The sequence below is a fragment of the Nicotiana tomentosiformis genome, chromosome 9 (assembly GCF_000390325.3).
Source record: "Nicotiana tomentosiformis chromosome 9, ASM39032v3, whole genome shotgun sequence".
NCBI classification, from domain to species: domain Eukaryota; kingdom Viridiplantae; phylum Streptophyta; class Magnoliopsida; order Solanales; family Solanaceae; genus Nicotiana; species Nicotiana tomentosiformis.
Genome location: NC_090820.1, coordinates 19,898,441 through 19,919,461, shown reverse-complemented (window position 1 = coordinate 19,919,461; position 21,021 = coordinate 19,898,441). Strand labels below are relative to the sequence as shown.

Sequence of the window (21,021 nt, the reverse complement as noted above, 5' to 3'; positions counted from 1 at the left end):
AATGAATGAATATGACTGAGTATGTAATTGCAATTTAAGCAACTAACTCAACAATATAAATGACCTTAGTGGGTCCCAATAGTATAAGCATATAGCCTAAACATGAATTCTAACATGGATCACAACTCAATTACTCTAGCACGTAGAATTTCATGGATAAAAATAAGATTAGGTAACTGCACAGTACCACAGAATCGATCGAGTCATAATTCATACGGTGCACGCCCACGCACCCGTCACTCAGCATGTGCGTCACCTCAACACCAAACACATAACATATATATTCAGGGGTTCATACCCTCAGCACCAAGTTTAGAAGTGTTTCTTATCTTGAACAAGCTGAATCCAATACCGAGCAAGCCAGAAAATACTCTAGAAACTCCATCTCGTGCATACCAACCTCTGAACAGCTCGAAACTAGCCAAAGGCAACTGAAGAACATTAAAATAATGCCAAAGGAAATAAACCCAATCGATAAAGGTTGAATCTGTAATCAAAACCCCAAAATCAACCAAAAGGTCAAACCCGGGTTCTCACCTCGGAACTCGAAAAAACTCACAAAATCCGACAATCGATTCAACTACGAGTCCAACCATACTAGTTTCACTCAAATACGACTTTGAATCGTTGTTCAGAACTCAAAAATTTACTTTATTAAATTCTAGACAAAAATGCCAATTTCTCTTTTGAAATCATGAATCAAATTCCAAAAATAAAGATGGAATCACGGAATAAAATCAATACCAAGTAGAAAACACTTTGCCCATTCCATATGATGAAAATTACCTAAATAATCGCCTTAATCCGAGATCCATAGCTCTAAATATGTAAAAATGGACGAAACCTTCAATAATAGAGTGCTTACATGCATTGCCCACAGATACTCTACGCGATAGCGGTAGTACCCTCGCGATCGCGATGCACAAATATTATGCTGCCACCATTAACACTACGCATTGCAAAGAACAGAAGAAGCAACAAGTAACAGCAGAAAACCAATAATACAAAACCACCCGAAACAATCCGAACCACGTCTGAAACTCACCCGAGCCCCTTGGGACACCGTCCAAACATGACAACAAGATCCAAAACATAACACGGATCTACTTGATACCTCAAATCACACACAACAACACCAAAACAATGAATCAAACCTCAAATCAAGCTTAATGAACTTTTGAACTTTTAACTTCCAAATCTTATGTCGAACCATATTAAATTACTTCGGAATGACCTCACATGACATAACAAATCTACTCCATTCCCTGAAAAATAAATCTGAATTATATATCATCAAAGTCAACTCCCGGTCAAACTTATGAACATTCCGAACCTTGAAATTCTATCTTTTGCCAAATAGTGACGAAACCTTTTAGAAATTTCCAAATGCAAATATGTGATGACCCAATAGATAACTTTGAGTTTTAGCCTTCATTTATGTGTTTTGGGACCTCGAATAGCTCCGTTTAGCCTTTCTCGATTTGCGTGCACAATCCTTGTCTTTTTCCAGAAAGGTTTATGTGAAAAACTTAAGAAAAACTCATTTGAGTTGTCTACGGTCAATATTTTGTGTATACCTATCTGGATCGGTATTTTCACAGTTCTGGTGGGTCCGTATCATTATTGGGGACTTGATTTAACATGATTTTTTGAAAGCTAGTAATTTGAAGGCTAAAACAATTCCTAAGTTTGAGAGTAGGTTGACTTTGTTGCTATCGGGTTCAAATTTTTGTTCTGGAACTTGAAATAGGTTCATTTCACTATTTATCACTTGTCTACAAAATTTGGTGCAAAACAGAGTTGATTTGGCGTGATTCGTACATCCGATTGTAAATTTGCATGTTTTTGAGTTTTTTTGAAAATATCATTCATTTTGATGTTTGATTCGTAGTTCCTAGTGTTATTTGGGTGTTTTGATTATGCGAGCATGTTCGTATGGTATTATTACACTAGTGTGCATTTTTGGTTAGTAGCCCGAGGGGCTCGGTGAGTTTCGGATATGCGGCAAATCGATTTTTGACTTAGGCAATTGATGGTTTCTGAGATTTCTGATGTCTGGTGCATTGTGCTTCGCTATCGCGAAGGGGAACTTGGGGCTGGGGTGGTTTTGTTCTACCCGAATATGAGGATTCTGTCACAAACACGAAGCATTGGGTGGCTTACCATTCGCGAACGCGACCACCCTCTCGTGAACACGAAGGTTTAGGGGATTCCTGGAAGGAGTTAGTCTGTAGATCTATGAGAACACAAAGGACATGAGGGACACTTGGTCCACTGCACTTCACGATCGCGTCAGAACCTTCGTGAGTGCGAAAAAGGCCTGACGCCCTCTGACTTAAATGTTCCCAAGACGGGATATTTTTCATTTTTCACCATCTTCACATTAGAGCTCGGCCTAGACGTGATTTTGAAGAGAAATTTCATCCCCATTTCATAGGTTAATATACTTTAACTTGTTTTTTTTCCATTTCCATCAACACTCATTAATTTTCAACCATAATATATGCTCTTTCATGGTAGAAAATTAGCAATTTGGGTAAAATTAGGGTGTTTTGTAAAAAATGAGATTTCGATCTCAAATTGAGGTCGCATTTTGAAACTAATCACATAATCAGGCTCGGAGGTGAAATAATAATTGGATTTTGGTCCGAATCTCAAGTTTTGACAAAGGAAGCCCGAGGTTGGCTTATGTTGACTTTTTGGGAAAAATGTAAAGATCTTTGCTTTATGTATTTTAATTGATTTCCCTATCATTGTTTGTTGGTATTAAGTCGATTTTGATTAGATTCGATTGGTTTGGAGGAACCATTTAGAGGAAAGGCCCCGATTGAGCTTATATTTGCTTGCGGAGCGAGGTAAGTGTTTGGTCCAACCTTCAGTTGAGGGAATTAGGAACCCTTGAACTATATGTTATGTGAATTACATGTGTAAAGGCATACATGCTTTGATTATGTTCTATGTCGTAACTTGTTACTTGTCATTAATTACCTTTGTATTGAAGTGTTCGTTCCTTCAATGATTCCATGATTAATTGCTACTTGCCTTAATTGTTTTACTTGTACACTTTAACTTTCATATATTTTTCTTGTCTTGTTGCTTTGTATTATTTGTAGGATTCCTAGATTTGGTACGGGGTTTCTTTATTGCTTTGCTTTCATATTCTTTAATTGTAGAGATTCTAGTGAATTGAGTTATTGGATTGGTTACATTTATTGAATTTGTTTATGGATCAGGTTGCATGCTGTAACAGTTATGATATGGTGGAATGAGGGAGGATTTGATATTGATATGGTGGGATTGGGTTGCGCGCCGCAATGGATTTTATATGTGATTTTGATATTGATATGGTGAAATAAGGGAGGATTATGATATTGATTCTGATTATACGGTAGGATCAGGTTGCGTGCCACAATGACTTTTGTATGTGATTCTTGACATTGATTTGGTGAAATAAGGGAGGATTGTTTGTCTGGTGGGATCAGGTTATGTGCCACAACAGATTGTGTGTGTTGTACTCATACCTGTATTCTGTTAGCATTTAGTATATTCATTTGAAATTCTGAGGACTTATATTTCTGGATTTACTGATTTCGAAGATTGAGTTTGGTTCCATTAGTTTACTGCTTTGTCTTCATTTCCTGTTTCCTTTCTTATTATTATTATTATTATTATTTTGCCTACAGTTTATTGTAAGTGACCTGCCTTAGCCTCTTCACTAATTTGTTGAGGTTAGGCCTGGCACTCATAGAGTACATGGGGTTAGTTGTACTCATTCAAAACTCTCCAATTCTTGTGCAGATTTTTGAGTCGATCCCAGCGGCGGTCGGTAGATTGCTCATATCATGTGTTTGACATAGACTTGAGGTACAACTGCATGGATTTTGCAGTCCTGAAGTTCTCTTCTACATTAATCTAGTTGTTTATTTCATTTCAGATAGTTATGCATTCATTCAAATTTTTAATTATAGTACTCTAGTCACTCGTGTACTTATGACAGTAGTTCTGGGATTGGATCTGAATATCATTGTTATTTTATTTGATTAACTTTATTATAGTTTTATTCAGCTTATTGGTTTTGATTAAAATTAACTGGCTAATAACTACATCTAACGTTGGCTTGCCTAGCAAGTGAAATGTTAAGCGCCATCACGTTTCAGAGGGCGGAAATTTCGGGTTATGACAAGTTGGTATCAAGTTGGTATCAGAGCATAGGTTCCTTAGGTCTCGCAAGTCACTAGGAAGCTTAGTAGAGTCTAGAGGAGTGGTGCAAAGACGTCTGTACTTATCTTCCAAAGGATATGGAGTTTAGGAAAATTCTCACTTCTCTCCTTCTCTATTGTGCGGTTTTATTCTATCATTGATGGTTGAACCATTCTATTATTGTTCTATCGCAGATGGAGAGAGTACGTACATCATCTGTAGCCAGGTAGGAGACAGAGCCTTCTATGATAGCTACTACCAGGGGAAGAGGTCGAGGTAGAGGCAGAGTTCAGTGTAGAACTCGAGAAACAACACCCACAGTGGAGCCTCCGATTGATCCTAATGATGAGGTTCCAACTCATGTTGTACCCGTCAGACCAACTTAGATCTCAGAGGGGTTCATAGCCACTCCAGTGTTTCATGATGCTCTAGTCTGCTTGGTGGGACTTATGGAGAGTGTGTCCTAGACCGGTGCATTCCCGGTGGCACCAACTGTCTCCCGGGCTGGGGGAGGAGTAGAAACTCCCTCTACTCACACCCGAGAGTAGGAGACTCCCCAGTATCAGACTCCAGTAGCCCAGCCAGTTGTGGTGGTTCAGCCGGCTGTTGCGGCAAAGGCCAATGATAGGCCCGCTATGTCTTCTGAGGATTTGATGAGATTGGATAAGCTTACAAAGCTCTTCCTTATTCATTTTAGTGGTGCATTTTCTTATGACCCACGGGATTACCTGGACCATTGCCACGAGGTGTTGCCCAACATGAGAATAGTTGAGACCAATGAGGTCGACTTTATAGTATTTCAAATGACTAGTTCCGCCAAGAGATGATGGAGAGATTATATGTTGACTAGAGCAGCAGGTTGACCTGCACTTGCGTGTGATCAGATTTCACAGCTATTTCTAGAGAAGTTCATTCCTGTCACTCTTGAGGGAGGATTACTACAGGCAGTTTGAGTGTCTTCAGTAGGGTAGTATGACTATTACCTTGTATGAGACTCAATTTGTGGACCTAGATTGCCATGTCATCATCTTGCTTCCTACTGAGAGGGAGAGAGGGAGTAGATTCATTGATGGACTCATTTTCACTATCAAGCTACATATGGCCAAACAGACCGGAGATGATGCTACTTTTAAAAGGTCCGTAGATATTGCTAGACGGATCGAGATGATGTATGTGTCCACATCTATGGGAGATTCTATTATTGTAGAATGTGTTTATCTCTTGTGTATGATTACTATTAGGAGTCTTAAGACTTGTGTATATCTTCTACTTCTTTATATGGTAGATTTTGATGCTATATTGCATATGGATTGTTTGTCACCTTATCATGCTATACGGGATTGTCACACCAAGACGATGACCTTAGCCATATCGGGGTTCCTTTGATTAGAGTGGAGAGGGACTCCTGGCCATTCTACCAGTAGGGTTATTTCTTATGTGAAGGCTCGACGTATGGTTGAGAAGGGATGTCTGGTATATCTAGCCTATGTTCGTGATTCGAGTGCGGAGGTTCCTTCCATGGATTCAGTACGTGTTGTGCACGAGTTTCCAAAGGTGTTTCCTGTAGATCTGTCGGGGATGCCACCCGACAGAGATATTGACTTATGTATTGATTTGGCTAAGGGAACTCAGCCCATTTCTATTCCACCATACCATATGGCCCCACAGGAATTGAAGGAATTGAAGGAGCAGTTGCAAGATTTGCTTGATTATGGATTCATTAGACCTAGTGTCTCACTCTGGGGTGCGCCTGAGTTGTTTGGGAATAAGAAAGATAGGTTGATGAGGCCGTGTATAGACTATTCGAAGTTGCACAAAGTCTCTATCAAGAACAAGTATCGGTTGACAAGGATTGATGACTTATTTGAAAAGCTTCAGCGTGCCAAGGTGTTTTCGAAGATTGATTTGAGGTCTGGCTACCATCAGTTGAAGATTAGGGAATCGAATATCCCTAAGACAGCTTTCTGGAATCGGTATGGTCATTATGCATTCCTAGTGATGTCATTTGGGTTGACAAATGCCCCAACAACATTTCTAGATTTGATTAACCGGGTATTCAATCCCTATTTGGATTCATTTGTGATCGTATTCATTGATGATATCTTGATCTACTCCCGTAGTTGAGAGGAGCATGAGCAACATCTTTGTATTGTACTTCAGATCCTGAGAGATAGCCTTCTTGGTGCATGTTGGATCTGCATAGGGCATAAGAGTATGTCCTAGGAAGATTGAGGCAGTTCAGAACTGGCCTAGACCTACTTCAGCTACATAGATTTGGAGCTTCCTGGGTTTGTGATACCCTCAAATTACACCTAAATAAATGGTGTAAGGCGGTCGATGTCAAAAATAATAACCCAACTAGCTTGGGGTCGAATCCCATAGGGAATAGATGTGAAAAGTTTATTTGAATAGTGTGAAACTTTACTTAAGTCGTAATCCTACTCCTTTAGTTTATAAAGCGAGTGTTGTAATTGTGAATTATCAAGAAAACTATTTTGTTTAAAGATTCTAATTAATTTGATTAAGGAAACCAAGGTTGTGTTCCCATCAATGGAATGTAATGCTATCAGTGTTAATATGATATATTGCTACAGGAAGGTCCTTATATATGCAAATGGTTCCTAAATGACTACCCAATATTTTCCAATAGTTAGGTAGTATTTTCTCTTTATAATTTCCCAAATATAAAAGAGTTGCAATTAAGAACAACCAATATATGCCAGATAGAACCCACTTATTCCTAAGCGATTCTATTAAACAAGGTTTAAAGCCTCAAGTTTTTGCTATTCAATTCTACAAAATCCTAACCCACTTTTTCAGGTAATGATAGAGTGAAATGGCATTAGTCAATGTTTGCAACCATCAACAATAAATGAAGCATGAGAAATTAATAGATACCAACCATTATATATATATATATATATATATATATATATATATATATATATATATATATATATATATATATATATATATATATATATATTCAATGGTAAACACCCATTAACATTACACCCATTTAGGGTCCACCACCTTAGTATTTAGAACTAGCTACTCATACTAGAATCCAAGAACAAAATGTTAAATAAAGTCATAAAGCTTACAAAGATGACAAGATTCTCTCTTCATAAGCTTCCAAAATTATGGTGCATTAATTGCTCTAAGTGTAGCCCCTTTTTTTGACAAGATGTCCCACAAAAACCCTAGTTATTCTATTTATAATGGGCTAAATGTCAGGGTCAAAAAGTGACAAAAATAACCCTGTTGATCAAGTCTGTGACCACAGAATGGGTCGCAGAACACTTTCGCGGCCCGCATATCCTTAATTCCTTCGCAGAGTTGATTGCTCAGTTCTCTAGTTTTGCATCGCACTTATGTTATGCGGTCCGCACATTTATTTCGCGACAACATTTGGTACTGCAAAATCATTTTCAAATAAACTCTTTTTGTATTTGTGCGATCATTATGCGGTCCTCACAAGTGTTATGCGACTGTATAATGGACCGCAAAATGTACTCTCAGAACTGGGATGGACTATTTCCCTCTGCGGTTCGTCAACGGCCCGCACATCACTTTTGCGGTCGCAAACTTGCCGCATTTCTTGGTTCTTCAAGTCTAGTTTCTGCAAAAGACCAACACTACATAAGAAATGACTCAAAATTCTTTAAAAGATGAACTAAAGTCTATGTAATTACGGCACATCAACACCCCAACTTAGACTCTGGCTTTCCCTCAAGCAACTAAAACAAAGTCAGCCTACCAAATACTAATCTACTTCCGACTGATCAAAAAGTAGCAGTGACTATAGATGGTGCTGACTTTTAGCTAAGAAGCATGTAACTACATTTATTTGCCCTTTTTCCAAGACAAAGATCATTTAACAGTTCGATTAATCAGTTTGTAAGCGCCGAGCCTCAAGAGCAATGACAGATTGCTACCCACAACTAGATATGTACTTGTATCCTACGTCAAGAGACCTAACTTATGCTAAATCTTACAATTCATGCTTGCTCACATCAAAGAAAATCCACAACTCAACAAATATGTACAGGGGATACAATCAAACACTCTTGCACTCAGAAAGAATTCTAAGTGCTATAAGTATCAGTCCATATGTTTGTCCATATGTAGTGTAGGCTTCGGGACAAGTTGGACAAATATTTGGGAATATAGTGATTGTACCCTCCTTGAACGCTACATACACATTGCTTCTTTTTGAACAACATAGCCCTTATTGACTTCTAGTTACCGAAATAGAACCACCTCAAAGTATCTCTTTAATTTTCACAAGACTCCACAAACATATTTCTTTTGTATATATACATATATTTTCTTTTATTTTTCTTTTGGAGCTTGAATATCTTCATCCACACAACATTGAGGTATTTTCTTCTACACATAATGTATAAACTTACCAATTTCCAATTAACACAAACACCCCCCAACTTAGGTTTTTAGCCTCATTCTTAATCATTTAAGGAGGTACGGGTTCAAAAGAGGGAATTATTTCAAAAAGGTGTAAAGGTTTGAAATATAGTAGCCTCGACGAGGGGTAACTAGGATAATAAATGCACTAAGGAAGTCAATTCTGTCAAAAATTAGTTAGCAATCACAAAGAGAGCCTAAGATCATTTCAACACCCAATCATCAACCTGAGATTTGCATTGAGAAACCAACCGGGCAAGTTCTAGACATTACAAGTTGAGCATATGCATTATTTGCACAATTCTCACCCACTCACAATGCATGAACTGTTCGAATCGGCATAATTTCAGCCCTCAAGCGAATACAAGGCAACTCAAAGATTCATCACATGAAATTTGATATTCTAAGTAAGCACAAAGTCAAAGTGCGAGCCTTGATTTCACAATAATGACTAACCGTTTGTTAACAAAATTTAAATGGTGAAATTTATTCAAAAAAAAACTTATAACATGTTTGAAGGTAGAACAAAAGCACCAAACAAGTCAAAACGTTTTGTGCTACCGCCATGGTTCTACTATTACAAGGGGAATTCATTGCTATATACAAATCTACACTATTAAGATTAAGAGTTTATATATAAGTTGCAAAAATTTTAATACCCCCTTCAACCGAAGAGCATGCATTTTCCCCAATGCATTGGGAATGTAATAGCAAAGTTTCGGGGCTTCTTCGGGCGCACTAGGTGCTTGTGGGGCTGGGAGCTAACACTGTGGAGGCATTGGGTGGATCCTCTGAATGGACAGTGGATGGAACATCAGAGGAAGCCGTAGGGGCCAGAAGCTGACATTGTGGAGGCAGTGGGCAGAACCTCTTACTGGATAGTGGTGTCCGAGACCAAAGTAGGAAGCTTCGCCATTTGCGGAGCAAGATCATGGACCTGGGAGCTGCTAGCCTCACTCGATGATGGGTACGTGGTCGTAGTTGTAGCTTTGGCGACCATATCTGCAAGGGAGTGTGCGATGACTGTCTGCACATCTTCATCTTCCTCACCCAGTTCCTCAGCAGAAACAACAACATGTTTGCCTCTGTTGTCCCTATGATCATCACCCACCTCAAGTAACCCCTCCTTATCAGTTTTTTCCTCATCATTTTCCTCATCAGACCATGGAGATTCCTCTTTTGATTGATCATCAATGTGCACACCGGAGTCCGGACTTATGAGGTCTCACTATCATGGGCCACCTCAACTAATATGAGGTTTGTGAAATCCAAATCGAGGCTTGGTACATGAGAGGTGCCAATGCCCTGCCTCCCTTCCACTGGAAAAAGGGAGGTCAAATCAAACTCCAGTGGCTGCATCTTATGCAGCACTCACTTGAACTCAACTACATCCTTTTTGAGTTGAGGCATGTCCCCAGCTCCACCTCGCTCAACCCTCTCAAGGAGTACTTCAAAATTCTTGATTTGATCCTCATATGATAGATGTTATTTTTGAAGTTCACTCATTGAGGTTTGAAGCGGTTCCAATGCTTACCGGATGAGATATGGAAGTTCTTTTGCCAATTTGTCTACTTTGGAATTTGTATGTCGTGTCAGTAGACCAAGTTTTGAGTGTGCATGCAGTGATACAGGTGGTGTCACAATAGCTGGTCTGGGAGTGGATGTGGAGGTAGCCGGTACAGACAAAGTGCCTGGCACTGATGAGGCAATAGGTGTCGCTGAGGCTGGAGGGGGAGTGAGTGATTGCTCTGGTCGATCTTCGGTCACTTTATCCGCAGCATCATTGATCTAAGTGATGTCAATATGCTGAATAGCATTTTCTAGGTGGTCATGTTTGGGGAAAGGAGAAATTGTGGTAGCTTTACTCAAAGCATGGAATAAGCATGGAAAAGCATTGAGGATTTCCTTCTCGATAATTATGTCGGTTTCATTTTTCGCGGGCATTATACGAAAATAGACAAAACTTAGCCAATACTGGCCTTCTTGGGTAAGATCCCTCTTGTGAATCCTTTGGCACGATGCAATCCAGGATGGAGTTCCGTTAGCTATGACAGAGGCTACCCAAGCACGCTCGTATTGCTTATTTTCAATCATTGCGTCAAATTCTGCGGTTCCTAGATCCCATTCCTCGAAATATACATCATTGCTTGATAAGGGATCATATAGTATTTCAACTCCTTGGACTACGACAGAGCCTAAGAATATACAGTTTCTCTTTTGTTCTGCGTTCCTGGATGCAACATATACAACATAAAATTCCCTAATTAGCGTCTCGTTGTACTTAGTCGGAACATTAATAAAGAAGTCTCATCCCCTCTTTTTGATGTTTTCTAGCACACAGGGTTAGAGTTCTTTTAAACCGTTCAAGACTAGCTACTTTTCATCGAGGATTTTACTTTTTGCCAGGACATATCTGTACAGAGTCAAAGAGCAGGAAATCCCAAACCTGAGATCTTCACCACATTTTCGGCGTGCTTTGGCATGGAGGTCAGCTGGTGGCGCAAGGTCAATTTGTGCCTCCTCCTCTTTAGACTGGGAGGAATGCTCAGATGTATTTCTGGATGTGTCAGGTCGTTTGTGTTTGGATTGCTGTGATTGTGGAATTATAACAACAACTCATTTCTTTCCTCGAGCGAGGGGTTCTCGCGATTCATGTCAATTAATCAAGGATTGACTACAAGATATGGCATGTGTAACATTTTCAAAAAGAAATAAAAAATAAATAAGGTTCTGCGACCAGTTAGGCGATCGCAGAACAATTCTGCGAGCCGCAAAACATTTTGCATATTACAACCCACAGAAGCAAAACAAATTATGCGGTCTGCAGAAGTGGCCGCAGAACAATTGTGCGACCACAGATCAGTCGCATTTTGTTCTTCAAATTTAGCTTTTTTTCTGCATTTGCCTCGATCATTGTGCGGTCTGCAAATCGTTTCTACTGCCGCAAATGCAACCGCATATGGACCTTTTATAAATCTTCCTATCATGCATAATGCGATGACTTTGCGGACCGCAAAACAGTTATGTGGACCCCAAAGATCATCGTCTCAACTTAAAAATACACTCACAGGCCTTGATGCACACTCAGTAGAAATTGTTTTTTTAAAGTCATGAAAAAAAAAGCATTATACACCAATACCTATTGCTTATTTGCACAAAGTACCAACCCCCCCTACTCAAATCAATCCCCTTATTTCTAACCCCCAAATTGGATTTACCCACAACCTATGGTTTCCCCCAATGTTGATATCCACTATAAGCATTCAAATTTGATTTCTCACATCAACGAGTTGGGAATAAAGAGGAGGGTATATGGGTGAAAGCAGACAATCATAAATATACCAGATTAACTTAAGCAAGAGAATGGTTGGAGATGAGCATACCAGATATCATAAGGTTGAGAACTGCGGTATGAATCGCGAGCAAGGTAAGCCTCTCCTTTTCAATTCAATGTTTTTTTTTTCCTCAATGTTTTGGTATTTTATTTCTTTTATTTTGGGTTATGCTCTGTGCCCGTATGTGTGGGAGTATAAATGAAAGATGGAAATGAGCGAGGGACTTAGGGCTTAATACCTGTGAGGTTCGCGGTGAAGCAGTGCATCGCATAACATATTATGCGGCCGCATATGTGTTATGCGATGGGTTAGTAACTGAGTGGTGCGCACATATTTGTTACCATTTATGCGGTTTCATAATCATTATGCGGGCTGCATAAAGTGAATTGTCACCGTATTTATTATAGCCAGTTTGCATTTCTTTCTGCGATCATTATGCGGTCGCATATGTTGCCGCAGAATACAGCTGAAGCTTGGCTTGCTTTCCTTCATTTTCCTCTGCCTTTGCATCATGTGTCCATGTATTTTGTGTCGCCTGCATTCTAACACACACGTCAAACTGCTCAACACTTACAAATAAACTTACCAAAATTAAAATCTAACCAAAAAGTGTTACCACACATGGGTTGGCTCTCACGAAGCACTTGATTTAACATCGCAACACGACGATGTTGCCTCAATTTTGGCTAATCAGTGGTGGGTGTTGGTGTACGACCATCCTTTAGTGTGCATTGTTCGACCATGTGCCTTTCTCCAATGGTTCTGAGGTAGTGCTTGATCCTTTGGCCATTTACTTTGAAGGTTCGAGTCCTATCCTCGGATTCCAATACAATAGCTTCATAGGAAGACACATTCACAATTTGAACAGGCCAGAACATTTGGATTTTAGTTTTCCCAGAAAGAGCATCAGTCTTGAGTTTAAGAGTAAGACCAAGTCACCAGATTTAAATTCCCATTTCAAAATCTTCTTGTCATGTACAAAGTTCATTCTTTCCTTATACATGGCTGCATTCTCATAGGCATGAAAACGAAATTCTTCCATCTCGGTGAGTTGTATCATCCTTTGATTAGCAGCTTCGGCCCAGTCAAGATTTAAATTTTTCAATGCCCACATAGCTTTGTGTTCAAGCTGCATTGGCAAGTGACACGCCTTAGAAAAAACCAACCGATATGGTGAGGTGCCAATAGTAGTCTTAAATGTTATGTGATATGCCAACAATGCATCATCTAGCTTCTTTGATCTCCCGGTTGGAAACTTCAACTTGACCGCTCGACTGAGGATGATAAGGGGTGGCCACCTTGTGCTTAACTCCATATTTTTCGAGCAACTCGGGAAACAACTTTGTTGCAAAAGTAAGAACCACCATCACTAAGGATGGCCCTTGGGGGTTCCAAACCGAGTAAATATGTTCTTCTTCAAAAAGGCGGTTACACTCCTGGCCTCATTTTTCGACAAGGAAATTGCCTCGACCCATATGGAGACATAATCTACTACTACCAAGACATATGTCATGACGTATGAGCTGACGAAGGGACCCATAAAATCTATCCCCCACACATCAAAGATCTCTACCTTCATCACAAAGTTTATAGGCATCTCATGCCTTCTAGAAATTGACCCTTGTCTTTCACATTGATGATATGCCTTGACCATTTGGTTTGCATCTTGGTAGATCGATGGCCAATAATAGCCACATTCAAGCACTTTTGATGCAATACGATATCCACCGTGGTGGCCCCTACTGGGGAGTCATGACATGCTTTGAAAATTTAAATTACCTCATCTTCTATAACACAATGCCGAATGATGTTGTCGGCATAAATCCGGAACAAAAATGGTTCCTCCCAATAGTATTTCCTACGCTCTTGCAAGAACTTTTTCTTTTGATAAGCTTCCGATCCGTAGAGGATAAGGTCACTAACCAAGAAATTAGAAATGCCGGCATACCAAGGAGTGAAAGTGATAGATAGTGCCAATATATGTTCATCTGGAAAGGCATCTTTAATTTCAATATCTTCTTTTGGTGTCCCTGCCTGTTCAAGCCTATACAAGTGATCCACAACTTGGTTCGGTGTTCCTTTCCGATCTTTGACTTCAAAGTCAAACTCTTGTAATAAAAGAACCCGCCTAATGAATCTTGGTTTAGCATCCTTCTTTGCCATAAGGTAGCGGAGAGCAGCATGATCGGTGTAAACTATCACTTTGGAGCCCAACAATTAGGCCCAGACTTTTTCAAAAGCATAGACAATAGCAAGTAGTTCTCGCTCCGTCACAATGTAATTCATTTGTGCTCCATTGATTGTCTTGATTGCCTAGTAGACAGGATGAATAATCTTGTTATTCTATTGACCAAGTACTGCTCCAGTAGCTACACCACTGGCGTCACACATGAGTTCAAATGGAAGAGACCAATCGGGTGTGACAATAATAGGTGACGTGGTGAGCCTTGCTTTCAATTCCTCAAAAGCTTTGAGGCACTTCTCATTGAACTCAAACTTTGCACCCTTTTCAATGAGCTTGCGCATGGGGCTTGCAATTTTATAGAAGTCTTTGATAAATCACCTATAAAACCCGGCATGCCCCAAATATCTCTGAACGCCTTTTACCGAAGTGGGAGGAGGAAGCTTGGAAATGATCTCGATCTTTTCCTGATCAACCTCTATGCCTTGCTTGGAAATTTGGTAGCCCATATCAATAATCTAGTCCACCATGAAGTGGCATTTTTCATAATTTAGTACAAGGTTTGTTTCCTTACATTTGTTGAGCACTTGCCTAAGGTTGTCAAGGCAATGCTCAAAGGAATCACCTACTACAAAAAATTCATCCATTAACACCTCTAAGAAATCGTCCACCATGTCTGAGAATATTGACATCATGCATTGTTGAAAGGTAGCCGGGGCATTGCATAGCCCAAATGGCATCCGGCTAAAGGCAAAGGTCCCATACGGGCATGTGACTGTTGTCTTTTCTTGATCCTCTAAGGCGATGTTGATTTGGTTGTAGCCGGAATAACCATCCAAGAACCAATAAAATGACCTTCCCGCTAGACGATCAAGCATTTAATAAATAAAAGTCATAGGGAAATGGTCTTTGCAAGTAGCATTATTGAGCTTCCGGTAGTCCATGCAAACTCTCCACCCGGTTACTGTCCTCATTGGGATGAGTTCATTTTTGTCATTTTTAATCATAGTCATGCCCCCTTTCTTTAGCACACATTGCACCGGACTCACCAATGGACTATCAGAAATAGGATAGACAACCCCGAAATCCAACCATTTTATGATTTCTTTCTTCACCACCTCTTGCATGGAAGGATTTAACCTTCTTTGATGCTCCATGCTAGGTTTTCTCTTTTCATCCAACTGTATCTCGTGCTCACAAATTCCGGCGGAAATCCCTCGAATATCCTCTATAGTCCAACCAATGGCTTGCATGTGCTCTCTCAAGACATCCAATAAGTGTTCAATCTGCGCATCATTCAATAAAGAAGAAACAATTACGGGTAGAGGTTCATTAGAGCCAAAAAATTTATACCTTAAGTGCGGTGGAAGTGGCTTGATCTCAAGTTGTGGTGGCTCGATAATTGAAGGCTTAGCGGGAGGGGTGACTCTATTCTCTAAGTCAAGATAAAGCTTATTTGGTGCATAAGTGTAGGACCCAAGCCCTTCAATTGCATTCACCGATTCCATGTATCCTTCCATGTCTTCACCATCAAAATTCACCAAAATAGCTGCCAATGCCTCACCAAGGCATTCCTCTTCCATCTTCACCTAGACTACATCCTCTACCTCATAAACAACATCAATTACTGAGATACTTTCGTATGCATGTGGTAATTTCATGCCTTTACTCTCTTGAAAGCTAACTTCTTCATCATTAACTCGCAACTTGATCTCATTTCGTTTCGGGTACATGAGTGCCCTCCCGGTAGCAAGGAATGGTCTCCCCAAGATGATAGAGATTTCTTTATAAATAGAACAATCAAGGATAACAAAGTGGGAAGGAAGGAGAAACTTCCCCACTTTCACAAGAACCTCATCAACAATTCCCACCGGTCATTTTATTGAACGATCAGCCATTTGCAACCTCATACTTGTAGTCCTAGGAATACCTAATCTCTCTTGCTTGTAAATAGAAAGGGGAATTAAGTTGATGCTAGCCCCATTATCACAAAGGGCTCGTGCATGGAATGGTGAAGGTTGTCGGGTCCTCTTTCTTTTGGATGGTGGTTGTTGCAATGATTGAAATAACCCGGTGAGTCACATTCACCACTTCATTCTTGGTGGTTCTATTTTTAGTTATCACGGCTTTCAGGTACTTAGCAAAACCCGACATCTCTTGAAATGCTTCCACAAATGGAATGTTCACTAATAATTGCTTGAGAATGTCATAGAACTTCTCGAGTTTGCTATCATCAACCTTTCTAGCAGGTCATTGAGGGAATGTAGGAGGATGCCTAGGAATTGGTTCTAGAATTTTTGTGCCTCTATTACCTTTTACATAACCTCTTCATGGTTCACTTATTGAGTTCTCTCCTTCTTCTGGAGTGTTTCAACTTCAACAACAATTGGCACCTCAACTTGTGTCTCGACTTATTGTTCAGAATCTTCCACTCCGACCACTTTCTATTTCACACCATGAAGTAGTTTCCCTCTTCGAGTTGTGATTTCCATACAATGAGAAGTCGGACCACTCCCACTACCTTTTCGGTTTGCAATTGTGTCGCTTGGGAGTGTGCCTTTTGCTTCAAATTTTGGTCTCTTGAGAGATCTCTCATTTTCATTTCCAACTTTTTAATGGATGCGGTATAAGAACTCACAAGCTCGGTCATATTCTTCATCGAAGTGTCAGATCTCTCTTGATTTTGCAATACTCGTTCAAGTATGTTTTCTAACTTTGACTCACTTGAAGAACTTTCCTTCCAATGTGGGGAGTTAGAATAGTGCCCCTTTGGTGGAACATAGGGGTTTGAACTCCGATTTAAAAAGTTGTTGTTGTTACTCCAATTTCCTTGATTTGAACTACCTCGGTCATTTTGCCATTGTTCATTGCCTTTCCCTTGCGGGTTAGACCTCCATTGGTTTTGTTGTCCTGAACCTTGGTAGGGTTGTCTTTGATAACCTCCTTGAAAATTGTTGACATAGTTTGCTTCTTCGTAATCCTCATTTGACATGGGTCGAACATCTTCCACACATTCACTTTTTTTGTTTGGCTTTAAATTAACATTTTCGTCAACACATTGACCTTGGTGGCAAGCCCGGAAATTACTTGATCTCTTTCTTGGTTCTCCTTACTTATGTTGGTAAATGTATGAGTACCATATGCAATTCCACCCGTGGTGTCTTCCGAGTGACAAGCTTGATTATGTTCTGCCATCTTGTCAAGGATTTGTGTGACCCTTGCAAATGTTTTATCCATAAAGGATCCATCAGCTACATTTTTGGCTACGGATTGATTCATAGGATCCAATCCCATGTAAAACTTCTCCAACAAGATATTATCTGGAAAACCATGATTCGGCGACCTCACTAAATATAGCTTGAATTGACCCATGCCTCATGTAGATTCTCTCTCGGTAATTGCTTGAAGAAGAAAATTTTATCCTGGAGCTCGGACTTCTTGCTTTGCGGAAACAATTTTGCTAGGAAAGCTCGGACAAGTTCAGGCCAAGTATGAATGGAATTAGGCGGTAGATTTTGGATCCAATGTCTTGCCTCTCCAGTTAGAGAGTACTTGAATACCCTCAATCTTAGGGAATCATCTGAGACATGATTCTGATTGTGCATCGCACACACACCCAAAATATTTCTGAGATGTTGTGTCAGATCATCATCTGTGGAATTTCCAAAAAAACCCTCTGCCTTGAGCATTAGGATTAGACTGTGTTCCACTTTGATGGTGGCAGCATCAACTCTTGGAGGGACAATGGCATTTGTATCCTCAATATATTCATCTATATCCGCAAAATATTCTCTTATTCCGGCTCGCCCATGTTTACCTAGTGACACCAAGCAAAGCAAACAAAGTGTGATGGAATATAAGAAGATGTAAAGTAAAGCACACACTAATTAGTGATTTCAAAATCATATTCCCCGGCAACAACGCCAAAATTTGATACACTCAAATTACAGCTAAATAAATGGTGTAAGGCGGTCGATATTGAATATAATAACCCAACTAGGTTGGGGTCAAATCCCACAGGGAATAGGTGTGAAAAGGTTACTTGAATAGTGTGAAACTTGACTTAAGTCGTAATCCTACTCCGTTAGTTTAAAAAGCGAGTGTTGTAATTGTTAATTGTCAAGAAAACTAGTTTGTTACGAGAATGTAATTAATTTGATTAAGGAAACCAAGGTTGTGTCCGCATCAATGGAATGTAATGCTATCGGTGTTAATATGATATATTGCTAATGGAATGTCCTTTGATATGCAAATGGTTCCTAAATGACTACCCAATATTTCCCAATAGTTAGGTAGTATTTTCTCTTTATGATTTTCCCAAATATAAAATAGTTACAATTAAGAACAACCAAAATATGCTAAATAGAATCCACTTATTCCTAAGAGGTTCTATTAAATAAGGTTTAAAGCCTTAGGTTTTTGGTATTCAATTCTACAAAACCCTAACCCACTTTTTCAGGTAAAGATAGAGTGAAATGACATTAGTCAATATTTGCAACCATCAATAATAAATGAAGCATGAGAAATGAATAGATATCAAACATTATATATATATATATATTCAATGGTAAACACCCTTTAACATTACACCCATTTAGGGTCCACAACCTTAGTATTTAAAACTAGCTACTCATACTAGAATCCAAGAACAAAGTATTAAATATAGTCATAAAGCTTAAAAATATGACAAGATTCTCTCTTCAAAAGCTTCCAAAATAATGGTGCATTCAATGCTCTAAGTGTAGCCCTTTTTTGACAAGATGTCCCACAAAAACCCTAGTTATTCTATTTATAATGGGATAAATCTCAGAGTCAAAAACTGACAAAAAATAACCCTGCAGATCAAGTTTGCAATCACAGAATGCGTCGCAGAACACTTTCGCGGCCCGCATATCTTTAATTCCTTCGCAAAGTTGATTGCTTGGTTCTCCAAATTTCCATCGCACTTCTGTTGTGCGGTCAGCACATTGATTTCGCTACCGCATTTGGTACTGTAAAATCATTTTCACAAAAACGTTTTTTGCATTTGTGAGATCATTATGCAGTCCACAAAAGAATTATTTGGCCGCACAATGGACCACAAAATCTACTCTCGGAACTGGGATGGACTGCTTCACTCTACGGTTGGTCTACGGCCAGCACATCACTTTTGCGGTCGCAAACCTACCGCATTTGTGCCCTTCTATGAGATTTTGTTATCTTTTTTGTGTTCTTGATTTTTCAAGTCTGGTTTTCTGCAAAACACCAACACTATATAATAAATGACTCAAAATTATTTTCAAGCAGCCAAAAGTCTTTGTAATTAGTATCAAAAGTGCCGCAATTCTATGACACATCAGTTTGGCAGGTTATTATCGCTAGTTCGTGGAGGGGTTTTCATCCATAGCTGCCCCATTGATTAGATTAACCCAAAATGGTGCTCCATTTAGGTAGTCGGATGAGTGTGAGGTTAGTTTTAAGAAGCTCAAAACTGTTTTTATTACGGTGCCAGTGTTAGTGTTGCCCAGTGGTTCAGGATCCTACACGGTGTATTATGACACATCATGCATTGGGCTCGGTGCAGTATTGATGTAGGGTGACACGGTTATTGCATACACGTCGCGGTAGTTGAAGGTTCATGGGAAGAATTACCCTATAAATGACATAGAGTTGGAAACCATTGTTCATGCATTGATGATTTGGAGGCACTATCTTTATGGTGTGCCACGTGAGGTATTCACGGATCATCGGAGTCTACAGGATTGTTTTAAGCTAAAGGATCTCAACTTGAGGCAGAGGAGGTGGTTAGAGCTATTGAAAGACTATGATATCACCATTTTGTATCATCCCGGGAAGGCCAATGTGGTGGCCGATACCTTGAGTAGAAAGGTTGTGAGTATGGGCAGCCTTGTGTATATTCCAGTTGGGGAGAGGCCATTAGTATCAGTTGTTCGGGCTTTGGCCAACTAGTTTGTGAGTTAGGTGCTCCGTAGCACAATCATGTTCAAGCTTCCATGGTCTCCTGGGCTTCTTTGTATGAGCGCATCATAGAGCGTCAGTATGATGAACCCCATTTGCTTGTCTTTAAGGACACGGTGCGGTACGGTAGTCCCAAGCAGGTTACTATTGGAGATGATGGGTTTCTACGGATGCAGCGTCGGATTTGTGTGCCCAATGTGGATGGGCTTCGTGAGTTGATTCTTAAGGAGGCCCATGGTTCCCGGTATTCCATTAATTCGGGTGCCGCTAAGATGTATCAGGACTTGCGGCAGGATTATTGGTGGAGCAGAATGAAGAAGGATATAGTTGCATATGTAGCTCAGTTTCTGAATTGTTAGCAAGTAAAGTACGAGCATCAAAGGCCTAGGGGTTTACTTTAGAGGCTGGAGATTCCTGAGTGGAAGTGGGAGTATGTTACCATGGAATTTTTAGTTGGGCTCCCACGGACTCAGAAAAAGTTCGATGCGGTATGGGTCATTGTGGACAGGTTGACCAAGTCAACACATTTCATTCCGGTGGAAATTACCTACTCTTCAGGGCGGTTATCTGAGATCTACATCCACGAGATCGTCCATCTTCACGGTGTGCCCATGTCCATCATTGCTGATCGAGGTAAGCAGTTCACCTCGCACTACTGGAGACTTCTTTATCATAGGTTTTTCTGTATAGGGTAGAAGTTTTAGTCTATTAGGGTGATGTTTTGTATGGATCCCCGAGGACTCGGGTGAGTTTCAGATAGGCTACGAGATGTTTTAGACTTAGAAAATCTGGTGTGTCTATGGTGTATCTGGTATATGATATGTTGTGCTTCGCGATCGCGTAGTCAATCTCGCGATCACGAAGGGGAACCTGGGCTGGGGAGGATTTTACTCTACGCGAACGCGAGACCATGGTCACAAA

General features: G+C 40.0%; 1 protein-coding gene across 1 annotated transcript; it reads left to right on the top strand.

Moving 5' to 3' along the window:
- The first annotated feature begins 20,135 nt into the window (after positions 1-20,135).
- Positions 20,136-20,459, top strand: LOC138898455 (uncharacterized). The gene has a single exon (XM_070184522.1). The coding sequence runs from the start codon at positions 20,136-20,138 to the stop codon at positions 20,457-20,459; it is 324 nt and encodes a 107-aa protein (XP_070040623.1).
- Positions 20,460-21,021: the final 562 nt, after the last annotated feature.